General features: G+C 42.3%; 1 protein-coding gene and 1 long non-coding RNA gene across 3 annotated transcripts in view; one reads left to right on the top strand and one right to left on the bottom strand.

Annotated features, from left to right (window-relative positions):
- Positions 1-14,249, top strand: part of LOC129189677 (uncharacterized) — a 53,668-nt gene that overhangs the window by 17,929 nt on the left and 21,490 nt on the right. The gene's annotated exons all lie outside the window — the stretch shown is intronic.
- The window catches only part of gfra4b (GDNF family receptor alpha 4b), a 54,520-nt gene continuing 44,676 nt past the window's right edge, over positions 4,406-14,249 (bottom strand). Inside the window, exon 8 of the mRNA XM_054791634.1 lies at positions 4,406-13,738. Coding sequence (XP_054647609.1) covers positions 13,601-13,738 — 138 coding nt within the window. The 3' untranslated portion in view covers positions 4,406-13,600. The remainder of the gene's footprint in view (positions 13,739-14,249) is intronic.

The following is a 14,249-nucleotide window of genomic DNA, read 5'->3' as shown; positions in this document are numbered from 1 at the left end:
GATGAATGCCAACTGCGATGCACGTGCATGTAAGGCCTAATTTGCATAGGTCACCGCCTATTATTTTTTATATAAGGTAAAAAATGTGCCGTGCGCAGCAGGCAGCTGGAGGCGGAGATGGCAACGCGCAAGGGCAAGACTGAGGAGCAGCTGGACAACAAACAGAAGAAAAACTTCAATTCTACTGAAATAGAGGTGCTTTTACAAGGAGTGACCGAACACAAGACCGCCTTATTTTCACGTGTATCCACCGGTCATCAGGCCATCCAAAAAGAGTCGGCATGGAGCACCATTGCAGGAAACATAAATGCCGTTTCCACGGAGAAACGCCCCACCGCAGAGGTTAAAAAGAAGTGTTTTGACTTAAAATAGACTCAAAAAAAAAAATATTGGACTGCACCGGAGGGATCTGGAGGAAACGGGAGGTGGGCCATCAATCAGAAACCAAACCATTTCAGAAACTCTAGAAAATATTTACACAATCATGATGGAAAAATAAAGTCAAAATAAGTAGTTTGTGTGTGACAATTTATTTTTTCTGTGGTTACATTTGATGAGACGCTGCCTAATTAATACAGCAGCCCCGTGCTCTGGCTCAAGACGTGGCTGGGGGCGCATGTCGTTATCTGGGGGTGCTACGTGCGCAATAGACACACCACGTTTCATTGCGATGCTATTCTGATGATCCTGCACACCTGCAAGAACAGAGAGGGAAGCCTGAAGCCTGAAGCGGGACATCAAATATTCGTCACTTTCAGCAAATAAATCTACATGGTCCCTATACATTCTCTCTCTGCGCAGCGCACGTCCAGCCAGGTACTTTTTTTTTTTGATGAATTGGGATTTGAATAAATATTTACCCATGGAGTATATTTTAGTTGTTTTGATGATAAATAATTGTTGGTATATTTTATTTGCACTACATTTTTTGGGATCAGGTTGCAAAATCCATCATGAGGGCGATTGCGCATTGAAAGTGCAAGCTTTGCTTGTGCGTAAGAGTCCTCCTGAGTGTTCGTAGAATTTGTTCTTAGATCTAAGAACTGTGAGTTAAGAACATGTTTCGTGAATGCCAAAAATCTTTGTAAGAAGGCTTTAAGAACACATTTGTGCGTAAGAACGTTTCGTGAATGAGGCCCAATGACTTTTAAGTGTTTTCATGGAAGAAGTAAAATATTTGGAACATACAATAGTTATCTTATTTGTGTCACTGCAGGCTTTGACCTGCTCACTGCAATGCGGTTTTAGCATGTTTGTCAAGGTTGATAATTTTGTATACTGTACATCCGAATTGATCTATGCCTGCCATTGTTCCATCACATTGGGTTCACACTTATTATGAGGTGGTTATAAGGAGTTCACGTCTGTGATGCCGAAATCGGTGCGTCTTTCTGGGTCAATTTAGGCAACCTGATAAGCAGAGCTGTTATGATGAGGTTACAAGCAGTTTGCTCAGTTAATGAGCAACAATTAGGTAATGACTGACCCTGGATTTTCGTTAGCCACACACTGGTTCTACTTTTAACACAGTAATAGGCCATCGTGAACTGTCAGAGGCACAAAGGGGTGAGGTTGGTTGGGTTTAATGACACTGACTGGTGACGTATTTTCTGGTTGAGCAGCGGGGCAGCACTAATAAGGTAACAGGGTGAGAGTGTCAGAGATTCACATCCAAGAAGGAGTTGCTTCTTTTAACGCTTTTCATTTGGATTTCAGTGTTTGTTTTAGATCGGTTGATAGGTTTGCACTGTATATTGGTCAACTTCATCTCTGATTGGTTTCACAAGGCTAAACATCACAACAGTCACTAGCAAGTCCAGTTGATTAGTCCGTTTGTGGATCATGGTGACCTCGTTGACCGAGAATCTACATACTCCTAATAGTGAGTCATGCAATGTAAAGGAGTGGCTGGTTTGCTTTTGGCTGCCACTTTTCTGTGACGACTTGCAGAGAACTGCATTGCATGGTCAAAACATCAGAGGGCAGCATTGCCTTGGAACCACGTACAAAGATGCAGTTGTGAAGAGAAACTGTGCCTGAGAAGACAAGCAATATTTTGAACAGTGTCCCCTAAAGGCTCATTGTGTGGGCTCCTCAGCTGATTGCTAGGCTTTGTGTTTTGATTGGTAATTGGTTGTCTTCACACGAGTGATCACTGTTTTCAAGCCACCACTTCACCTCAATGGGAGCGTAATAGGTCATGGTTAGAACAATCAGATTGCCACTTGTGTTTTCTTTATTCTCTTATGAAGAAACGTATTGGAGTGCGAATCAGGCAGGTGATAGCAAAGTATTCTGCACAATCATCTGTCACGGCTTATTTGAGTGACCCTCGGCTTGACCCCAAAAGACACCAAAACACTGACAACAAAAAGGCAGTTTGGCCTCTACAGATGAGGCATTCATACACAGGACACTAACTCATACCGTTCAGCTATTGTGTTGCCGCCCTGAGGTCACCAAAACAAGACCACAAGGCTGAACAAACCTACACTTGGACGCCTACTTCACTGTCTGGGAAAACGTTCTACCAGATTTTGAAGTGTCTCTGCAGGAACTTTTGTCTTCATCCATAACAGCATTTCAGGCCATATGCTGGATCTGAGGAAGCGCCTGGTTAGCAGTCTTCATTCAAGTTAATTACAAAAGTGTTGACGGGGTTTAGTTCAAGTTCTTCTACAGCAGTGGTGTTTTCTATAATCTGCCATGCCTTCCCTAGGGAATCTGGAAGTAGCTCCTGCCATTGAGATGTGCAGTGTGTCATCCTGTCTCTTGTTGAGCTGTAGAAAATGTTTGCCTGGAAGTGTGTTATGCTCATTATGCACTGCATCTGTTTAAGTGGAATGTACATTTAAATGTCTAATTAGTCTAATTTGTCGTTATATTTGGAAGGGTTTGAAAATTGCCATGTAATTCACAAATGCTAATTGCTAGCACATATATGGGATGTCCAATGTAAATTAGCATCGAGCTAGCACATCTGTTAAAATGCATTGCGTTTATGTTGAATGTCACAGATAATTTACAAGTCCTAATTGACATGTTTTATTTCTGGACGTTGAGTTTTATAGCGTTTCAAACTAAAGGCTCTGAAGTGGAATTCACCTGGAGTCTTTATTGAGAACCTGTTATCTGTCTTTATGTTGAATGTCACAGATAATTTACAAGTCCTAATTGACATGTTTTATTTCTGGACGTTGAGTTTTATAGCGTTTCAAACTAAAGGCTCTGAAGTGGAATTCACCTGGAGTCTTTATTGAGAACCTGTTATCTGGAGCAAGTAGAGGCCAAACATTAGCAGGAGTAGAACAACACTAGCACTGAAAGTGCACCCCCCTGACACCTTACCCCACTACAACCCCCCCCACCCCTAAGCGGGTGTGCCCCACTATGTGAGACGCACGGCTCTACAGCAAACTCATTCAAGCATGCCTTTATGAGTCATAATTTGTGGCCGTACCCAAACCGTTCCCATAAAGTTGTCCAAAATGTCGTGAAGATGATGAATTAAGACTCAGGAGGCCCCATCCAACCCCTTATTAATTAGTTAATTGATTTAAGGGGTGTCCTATCTAAAAACTGTTCACCACAATAACCACAGGCAAAGGTGGCGGACATTCAAAAATGTGTCAGGGTTCCTGAGGAAAACCACATGGTCAAATTTAGGGCAAGGTCGTGCCTGGGTAAACTAAAATAAACAAAAAAAGACATGCCCATCCATCACCCTCACCATGTTGCATTCAAGATAGGCTCACAATTTAGGTGCAGGTCTGTCCAACGTGAACTTCATTCCCAATGACACCACTCTAGAAAATCCCATATCTGTACAATGAAGTCGTAGATCAGGTTTGGACGTTACTGCGGCTTTACAGCCGTTACATTGTTGTCAAAGTGTCAACAGAATCTCTGTGAAATACTGTGTCAGACATTGTTCTCTGGAGGAGGTGAGCTTGCCCAGAAAATTACCTCCACGGGGAGAATTTCATGTGTCGAGCAATCTAGTGAGCTCCCGTGAGGCTCCAGTCTGTGGTCTGTAAGGTTCCAGGCCAGTGACTGATTGGCTGTCATCGCTGTCCAGCTGCTCCCCTGCCGCTGACGCTGATGTGGAAGGTGTAGTCCGCTGTGCAGATGTTTGCTGCTGTCCCTAGAACGCTTTAGCTAACGGGACGCCTTTTGCATGGAGACAGATGCTGGCATGTAACCGTACACCTGCAAACTCAAAACACATGGGGTGTAACGATACGCCATCAGGACGGTTCCGTATGTACCTCGGTTTTAAGGTCATGGTTGGGTTCATTTTCAGTAAGGGAAGAAAATACAAAACATAAAATTGCTTTAAGGATCTTTAAAATGAAACCAAAAAATGCAGTCTGCTAGCAAGTAATTCTCCAATAATAAAATTCTCAAATAAAAATACAAATAGTGTATACAGTATAATACAGTCACTTAAGTTGGTGTCTTTATGTCGACAGCCTGTAGATGTCGACCAACTCATCAGGACCTGGTCCACAGTGTTCATCTTATTACTAAGAAGTGCCCACTGAATTTGAGACCTAAGGGGGTCATTTCTAGGAAAAATTGGTCTGTTTTCCGACGTGTTGTAGTATTATTAACTTCATCGTTATCTCTAAGCAAAGTGAAAAGACAACAGCAAAATAACTCTTGTCTACTTACAAAGCATCAAAACACAAAGTGACTTCCTGTTCAGTGCAAAGTGAGCTTCACAATAAAACCATGGTAGTATTAACCTGGATTCTTCCACAGCAACTAACGAAAATGCCTCCATTTAGTTTTTTTAGACTGTTAGCTACCGGAAGAAAAGTTTGCAATGTACAAAAAGCTTTATTATCATTCAGTATGTTTCCATGCACTGAGTTCATCAGATTACTGAAATAATGTGATTTTTCTATTTCTCACACCTCAGCGTGACATTCATGCTTATATGCACCGTTTATCTCCACTGCAATTGTTGGCCATACGCCGTGTGTCTCCCAAAACGCTAGATGGTGCTCATGTTTCTTTCAGCACGGGGAAAGGTTTGGCTTTTCCGCTTGACCTGTTACGTCACGATAGACAAAGCATCACGGCCAACGTTGCCACATTCGCTTGTTAGAAGCGACTTTGGGCTTGTTTTTTTTGTAAAGATGCTAGCAAATTCCCAAGTTTCCTGTTCTTGTTGGCTTTGTTTTTTGTAAAGTCGCTTACAAATGTCCAAGTTCCCTGATTTTTTTGGCTTGTTGTCAGAGAGTTTCTCTCACGAGACCAGGCAACACGTTTCGGCTGCCAGCGGCTGCAAATATGCATGAAAAATATTTATACGACCCACATTTTGCTGTCAACTATGTCTCAGTTGAAGTGATTATGCAAAACAATTACCTACCAGACACAACTGCTGTGCTCTATTCAATTTCTGACGAGCATCTTGACCTGGATGGCTAACGATTGGTACAGAAACAACCAGGTCGGCGCAGTGTAATAGCTGCTTTTTTACATCACAAAGTGTGACCGCTTCCTCCATATCATTATGTCTTTAATAGCCACGGACGGTAGACACAGTTGTCTGTTTTTCTCCACATCCATGAGCCACCTGGCAACAATTTAGATTGTAGCTAAAGTTACAGCCACTGAACATGGACATATATCAATTTAGCTACAAGCACCAACCACTGAACATTCACACTAGCTTGAACAGCTCCTCGCAATGGTAAATGGTCTTTCACTTGTACAGCGCTTTTCTACCGCCAAGGCACTCAAAGCGCTTTGACACTGCTAGCACATTTACATACTGATGACGCAGCACCAGGAGCAACTGAGGGTTCAGTATCTTGCTCAAGGACACTTCAACACAATCAAAGGATCGAACCTGCAAGCTTAAGGTTGCAATAAAAAAATAATAATAATAATTTTTTTTTTTTTTTTTTTGTGCACGTAAACGTATAGACTGTAGTTAAAACACGCAACGAAATTACAGCAGCAGCTCTGTTAGGGTGTAAAATATCTTATGAAAAGAGAATAAAGTATGCACAAATGGAGGAAAATGCCTTTCTTATCATCCATTTTCCTTATGTCTCTGCTGAAAGGCACAAGTAAATGTGCAAGCCATGGCTATTATCAGTTTTAGTTTTGGTTATGTCGAATGCAGCATTAATAGTTGCAACTTGTAGCACTGTTACAGTTCCCAAACAAAAAAGCTTAACAATGGAAGATAGTTTTCAAGCTTTGGCTTCTCCTTGGCACTATCGCTAGCCATTACTCCCGCTAGCCAAAGGTTGAACTACACTATTTTTATTTACAGAGTACTCTGTTATAGTTCCTGCCCCTCACTTAATGTGTACTGTGGGGTGAACTTGGTCCGCCTGGAAAAGGTGGGAAAAGACTAATTCGGCATATTTGTTCATGCAAGAGAGCTTATTTGCGTGGACAAAAGCAGACCTTTTGTAGAGACGTGTGTACATGCATCGCGCACATCCACTTGAATTCCCACGCGTTCGCTAACACAGATGTAAGCAGACAGATGCGAACATGTACGCTCATCTGGAGGTGGAAATCTGTGAGAAGCAGCTTGTCAGAGACTGAAAGGAAAACAGTGCTATAAATATTCACCGTTGCATATGTACAAAAAGATGAGGGGGAGGAAGATTAGAAAGGCTGTTGTGATGATTTTTACCAGGAGTGGACAGCAGCACAGTCTTGCAGGGGAAGCAGGGATGGTTAGTACTGATTAAAAAAAAAAAAAAAAAAAAACATACGGTTGAAGTTGCGGCTCCAACGTCAGTTAACATGCTTATAGAGTGTACTATACTGCATATTTGTGCAAAAAATGCCTCTTTGTTGACTTTGTTGGATTGGATTTTGCCAAAATGTATGGAGAGGTTTGCTGTCTGCGTTTTACTGCTTTTAAATTCTAAACTCAAGCTTTTAAGGATTGTTGCCCTTTTGTCTCAGCAAAATGCTATTGATTTACAAGTACAGGTGATCCTCGGGTTACGTACCTTCCTACACTGCAAGGTTGAGTTTTGTTGTAAGTCAGATCTCATGCCTAAATTAACTCCTAAATCACTGTACAGAGAACATATAAAGGACATATAAAATACAGTAATAAAAACATTAAATACGAGAATTTAATGAAACGGTAATAAAAAAAACATAACTTACTTTTTACTCTGTGGCTTATTGGAAGGATTAAGTGGAAGGGACAGGACAATAAATAAAACAATAATAGCACCCCTGCGCGCTTAGTTATTACCGTCCCTTTTACAGGAGCAGATGCTTTAACATGTTAAAGGACACAATCCAGGGTTTCTCCAGGATTTTTGAAGTTGTGGTGGTGGGCTGCATGGGAGGGCGGACTGCCACAGCCGTGTCGTGCCGCTGCTGCGTCTGCATTTTTTTTTTTTAATTATGACGAATAACAATTTTTATGACTTATTTATTTATTGTCTTATTTATTCAACTTTTTTCAACAACCAGCAAACATGAACCGAGAACATTGCAAATCTGTTAATTTAATGGCAAAGTTGACCTACATAGTTAAATAGGCCTACGTGACTACTACATTTTGTACTATTTGACACAAACCTAAATTTAATTTGATGCCTGTTTTAGAGTAATATGAAAACATGGGAAATAAAGAGTTCAATAATAATAATAAAAGATGCCACAAAGTCGAGTGAGATTGAAACGTGAGCGATCACACACGCTGGCATAGATAGGCTTAGCCTGTGTCAAGCTGTCGTCAGTTGACTACACATTTGCAGACTATTTTTCTTTCTCTCGATAATAAGAAACAAAGTGAACGTCGATCTGGTCACACATGCGCAAGTGCCACCAGGGTTGACAGGCGATTCCAGTGCATGCTTATCAAAATAATATGATATTTTAAATTGTTTTCAAACTAATTGTGGTCAATATGTGTGCAAATAATAAGCTATACATGTATCTATAAAGCATATATATTCATAAAATATACTACTTAACATTGTTTCCAAGTTTTAAACAAAAAAACAAACTCATTTTTAAGGTGTGGCGGCTTTTATTTTGTTGTGGCGCTGCGCCATCATCAATTACATGTAGCGGAAACCCAGCAGTCTTTATCCTTAATGATGGTTGTGATAGTCATTTAATACCGAACGTTCTGCCAATATTGGTGGGTGTTTTAACTCTTTCAGAGCTATGATATTCATCTTCAGTTGCATGATGATGGATGCTCTTTTCTGAAGTGCCTGCCTGCTTGGGAGACGTAATGAAGTGCAAAAAGTTCATTAATAAACTTCGAATGAGGCACTCACAGAATTCATCCGCTGCGCGTGCTGAAACTAATTCTCGAGCGAGTCCAGTGTTTACAGACCAAAATTAAGGTTTTAATTCATTTCTGGGAGCGTGTGTACAACCTTGAAATGCCGAAACTCAGAATGTTGTAACCCGAGGACACCTGTATACACTAAGTCCCCAACCAACGAACATAATTGGTTCCAGACGACCGTTCTGAAGTCGAATTCTTCTTAAGTCGGGGAAAAGGTAATATTACCAATGATATAGGTACTACATGTACGTGTATACATATACAGTATATGTGTATGTATGTAAATATGAGTTTGGATGCCTTATATTTATATTTGTATTCATTTAGTCATTTTTATGCTTCAAATGCATAATTCGCTTAAATATGCATATTATTTACTAATAATAGATTGTATTCAACCACAAAACAACGATCATTTATTAATTAATACATTTTTGAAAAACCGCGATAGTGTGAGAGTGTGATGTTCGAACCACGATGTAGCAAGGGACAACTGTATTTTTGTATCAGTGTGTTATCAGTCACAATTTCCAATCTTTTGACAAAGAAAGCAAGAACACTGTTGATTCCAAAGGATAACAGAGCCAAAGTAACTTTACAGAAATCAATCTGATGTTCATACGACATGTCAGGAGCTGCCAGTCGCTCATCTTTCTCTTTGTACACTCCACGACTAAACAAGTCTTTTAACAGTCTTGCACCCACCGCTGACCAAGAGAGGGCAGTGATCTGGCTTTGGTCGTTGTCACACATTTTTGTTGGCTTAGATTTATCAGGCTGCCTATTTACTGTGCATAAAGAAACTAAACTAAACCTTATACGGAGTTCTCACAGCCAGGCACATGACAGACTGACGTTTTTTGTTTTTTTTTACATCGCTTACATGTAATGAACAGCTTTTGTGTATAATTGCTGAGAGGTTTCATTGCACTCACTGTGTTGTGACAACTAGCGTGTTAAGGGAATTACCCGCAGTGAGAAGATGTAGTCAAGAACAGAACAAAAAGTCAGGCGTTTACGCCAATTAGTAAGGCGATCAATTTCAGTTCCTTCTTCCAACTCCAAAGCTTGGCGACATGGAGAAAAGAACAAATCACAGAAATAGTGCAGAGCAGTGGAGGTGTGTTGAAGTAGTGCAGGTGAAATGATCTTGTGGTAAATAGTGAGAGGCTTCAACACCCTTGAGCAACTTTTGATTGTTCTTATTGATCGGTGCTGGATTTGGAGTCTCCGCTATACCTGGGAATGGTGTTGATCATTGTTAATGCATGGAAGTTATAAAGCAAAAAACAAACAAAAGAAGCAGGAGGATTTTACAACTCTTTCTCCCGTATTTCTGGATATTCCACTTTTCCAACAAGGCAGTCCAGGTGTCATGCAAATATGCAGCATCAAATTTGTAGAAACCTCCCTCTGAAATGATTTTCTAAACCCCATTTTCTGTTGATCCATGCTCTGAATATATTTCTGCAGATCTTATTATCAAGCCTGTGAAACCTAAAATAACCTTTTTGCTGGTGAGGCATGTCAGTTTTTCTTCTCAAGTCTGTTTAAGGGGTGATTATTTTTGACAATTTTTGACTATTTGACAATTATCATGGTGCTCTGCAAATTTAAATTAACTTAATTTATTTATTTAAATAAAATTAATTATTAAAATTGGGCACAAGCGCAGTGGCAAACTGGTCTCCTCGCAGGAAGGTATAGACCTACTGTACATCTGAAGGAGACGTACGGCGACCCCGCAAGAGAGCAGGAGTTGGGAGAGTGTAACAACCTTATAAAACCCCCTGAACCAGAAGTGCAGTTCGACATGACAGAGCTGCAGCTAACGGAAATCAGGGAGGTTGTCCGCAAAGCAAGGGCAAGCTCTGCTCCAGGACCGAGTGGCACTTCATACAAAGTGTATAAGAACTGTCCCAAACTCCTGCTGCGTCTGTGCAAAATCCTGTGAGTCTTCTGGAGAAGGGGGAGGATCCCTGGCCAATGGAGAGTTGCTGAAGGGGTTTGGATCCCAAAGGAGGAAAATTCCACCCAGCTTGACCAGTTCCGAATTATTTCCCTGTTGTGCATTGAGGCAAAGGTTTTCTTCAGCACTGTTTCCAATTGGCTGTGTACCTACCTGGCAAAGAACACCTACGTACATCGATACATCAGTCCAGAAAGGAGGCATTTCAGGAATGTCAGGTTGTCTGGAGCATACGGGTGTGGTGACACACCTCATTCGGGAGGCCAGAGAGAACAAGGGCAACTTGTCAGTGTTGTGGCTTGATCTGGCAAAAGCTTTCGGTTCCATTCCACACAAACTGCTTCAGCTCACTCTGACGAAACATCACGTACCAACAGGTGCAGAGACCTCATCGCTGATTATTACAACAATATCAGGATGAGGGTCTCTTCAGGAGCAATAACATCCAGTTGGCACAAGGTGGAGATTGGTATCATCACAGGGTGCACTATCTCTGTGACGTTGTTCTCCCTAGCCATGAACACGCTCACCAAGTCTGCTGAACCAGAGTGCAGAGGGCCCCGCACGAACGACTGTCAGGCTCTACAACACCTGCACCACCTGAACCATGTTGTAGTCACTATATATTCTTTACTTGCGTATCTTGCTTGCTGCTGTAACAACGGGCAGGAAATGGAGGGCTGAGGAAGCAGTTCAAGAGGCAGATGCTAGGCTGCACCACAGGTGCCTGGTGGGAGTGGTCACACGAAGCCAAGCAGGGCTAGGTTCCTTTCCGTGTCCCCAAATGAACACCAGGGGGAAGGAAAGGCGACGCCTTGTTCCGGAGAAGGTGCGAGCAGCAGTGGAGAAGACCAGAACCTACAAGGCAGTGGGAATGAAACATCAGGGAACTTGGATAAGATGGGAGAATGCGGTTGAGAGGAAAGTCACTTGGGCAGAGCTTTGGAAATCTGAGCCTCACCGCATTAAATTCCTCATCCAGGCAGTGTATGATGTGCTTCCAAGCCCGTCAAACCTGCACACATGGGGCATAGTAGAGTCACCAGCATGCCCACTGTGTTCAAAGTGAGGAACCCTGGAACACATCCTCAGCTGCTGTACAAGGGCACTTGGAGATGGACGGTACAGGTGGAGGCATGACCAAGTCCTTAAAACCAACGCTGAGGCCATCAGCTCAGGACTGGTGTGGGCAAAGCAGTTCCGTCCCTCCAAGAAAAACATTGCCTTTGTCAGAACTGGGGACAAGCCAACTCCTGTCAGAAGAACAACATCTGCAGGCATACTGATGTCTCCAAGAGACTGGCAGTTGTTGGTGAATCTTGAACATCAGCTGAAGTTCCCAGCCTTATTGCTGTCACCACCCTGCGACCAGACATTGTCCTCGTGTCAGAGTCCACCAGGCAAATAGTGCTGCTTGAGCTGACAGTCCCCTGGGAAGATCGACTGGATGAAACCTTTGAAAGGAAGCTCTCCAAGTACGCGGGACTGGTCAGCGACTGCCGGCAAGTGGCTAGAGAACAAGGTGTCTCCCTGTAGAGGTTGGATGTAGGGGTTTTGCAGCCCGATCCTTGGACAGAGCTTTCAGCAGTTTAGGCATCGAGGGAGAGAGAAAGAGAGAGCAATCCGCAGTTCCACCGATGCGGCAGAAAGAGCGTCAAATGGCTTTGGCTCAAAAGAGGGGAGCCATGGAGTCATGGAAGCTAGCTAGCCGTCTGGACACAAGCTGGGGTCTGATCAGACCCGGCTGGGTCACCTAGAGGAGGGCGTATGATGTTGAAAGACCCAAAACGCCTTAAGATCCCAGGAACCTCACTGAAGATGTGTCCAGACTAGGCATCAGTAGATGTATGTACACAGCAAAAATTATAAATAACATTAATTTCAATTTAACGATTGGGTTCTTGCAACACAACATAGTGGATCTTTTTCAGTGGACATGAACTAGTTTAGCTCTACATTAGAAATGCATTGCTAAGACATTTTAGCATCAGTGTAATAGTGTGTCAAAAGATATGAATAACATAAGTGGCGCCCCTATCCGTTGTGCTTAAAATGCTTTGGAAGATGTGCTAGCATACGTGTAATACATATACCGTCAAAGCTTGATAATCATTAGACAAATGGTCTAGATGCTAAGTCCCACATGTACCGCTGCAAAGTTGTTTTGCTTGATGGCGTCCGTGTTTTTTGACCAAACTTACTCAAGTTCCCCACACATGTGCTTGCTCGTCTCCTTTAAAGGTGTGTAACAAATCCCTTGTTTTTGCTGCTACCACTCTATCGTGACAGTGGGTTGTTAATCTGTTTTAGAAATTCCAAGTCAGTCCAATTTACAGCGTTTAGTAAGAGCTACATTTTTTCTATTTGTCAGGAAAATAATAGCACAGGCACAGTGCTTGTTTTGACTAAGTTTTATCTCTTTTGTGTAGCGGTTCAGGAGTTGAACAGATACATGAACAAATACAGTGGAACCTTGGTTTGAGTCATAAAAGAAATTTACTCTTAACTGAATCACTTTTTCCCCTAGGAAATAATGTAAATCCAATTAATCTTTTCCAGAAAGCAAAACACCTTTTTATATATATAGCAGCCACAAGTAAAGAGCCCCTTCTTTCGAGACTCTATTATTTCCACTTTAGGAAAATTGCCTTTTCCTGGAAATGTCCTTTTAAGTGCGACAACGTGTTTTATACTGTAGCTTAGCGATAACAGTTAAAGCGAGGGTTTGACAAATGGCATCAGTCCTGATGGAAAGCATGATCACGATGTCAAGGTTTGTCTTATTCACTCTCTGCCAGATAGCACTGCAGGACAGCGAAGAATCGGGGTATCTGTCCTCCACGTCTGAGTAAAATGTTGTGCTATTGTCTCAGCGCCTTGGCCCCCCTCCCCCACATTTTTCCTGTATTGATCACAAATAATGGTCCTCTTGCAGTCACTTGAGGAGAGTGCTATTAAAGCCCCATGTGCTCCAGCCGCTCTCTAAACACTGACTCACAATATTCCACATAAGAGGTTCTGTTGATGTCCTCAGCTTCTCACATACTTCACATCCTTGTATCATACACGCATGGAGATAGCTGTGTTGCAAGGTCACGTTAACTTGAAAACACACGGTAGCCGAGAGCTCAGTCATCTTCATTTGGGCATCAACTATGTACAAATGTACATATGTGCTTCAGGTAAAGTGTCAATCCGCTTACGCTACCTAGGCACAAAAATAGAATTGCTGTAGATGTTCAGGAGGAAGGAGGAGCTGCACGGTCCGTGAACTGCCTCCATTCCGCTTGGTACCGTGGGGAGCCGAGGGGGGTGCACCCCTGCTGTCTTTATTGTCCGCCGTCGAGCAAGTGAAATAAGAGAATGCTAACGGCAGCTGGAGGAAGGAGCCGGAGAGGGGATGCCGAATTCGGGATGCCGTTAGATGACAAGGTGGACTGGGCTACCAGTAGTTCATTTCCTATGGCCTGGAGGGAGAAACAGAGGTTGATTAACGGACATTTAATTATTTGGACAATTCTGTTGTCTGGTATTCTGACAGATGATACTTTTTGTCTAAATTCAGGACATTCTGTGTTATTGTGTGAAAATGGACTATCTCAAGAAGCTCTGCACCAACCCCAAGTTTTGAACTTATTTTGGCACCTTTCTTGCCTACAGATCTCGACTATAATTCCACATCTGTTTACTGACACCACGAGCTTGTGTACCGTCCAGCGCAGTGATTGGCAACCTTTACCATCAAAAGAGCCATTTTGCCTCCCCTTCCAGTAAGAAAAAAACCCAAAAAAACTTGTAAATAAACTTGCCTGTTACAACAACAAAATTCAACAAACAGAAGTACAGCGTGCATGTGTAGGCCTACTCTGAAATCATTTAAACACTGAACTCTGTCAGCCTTTTTGAATGGTTCCTGTACTTGTTTAAATGTAAACCCCCCCTCCCCCCCCCAAAAAAAACGTAGCCAACTTTAACATA

The sequence above is a fragment of the Dunckerocampus dactyliophorus genome, chromosome 11 (assembly GCF_027744805.1).
Source record: "Dunckerocampus dactyliophorus isolate RoL2022-P2 chromosome 11, RoL_Ddac_1.1, whole genome shotgun sequence".
Classification (NCBI taxonomy): domain Eukaryota; kingdom Metazoa; phylum Chordata; class Actinopteri; order Syngnathiformes; family Syngnathidae; genus Dunckerocampus; species Dunckerocampus dactyliophorus.
The sequence above is the reverse complement of the archived record's forward strand: the minus strand, read 5'-3'. Positions and strand labels throughout refer to the sequence as shown.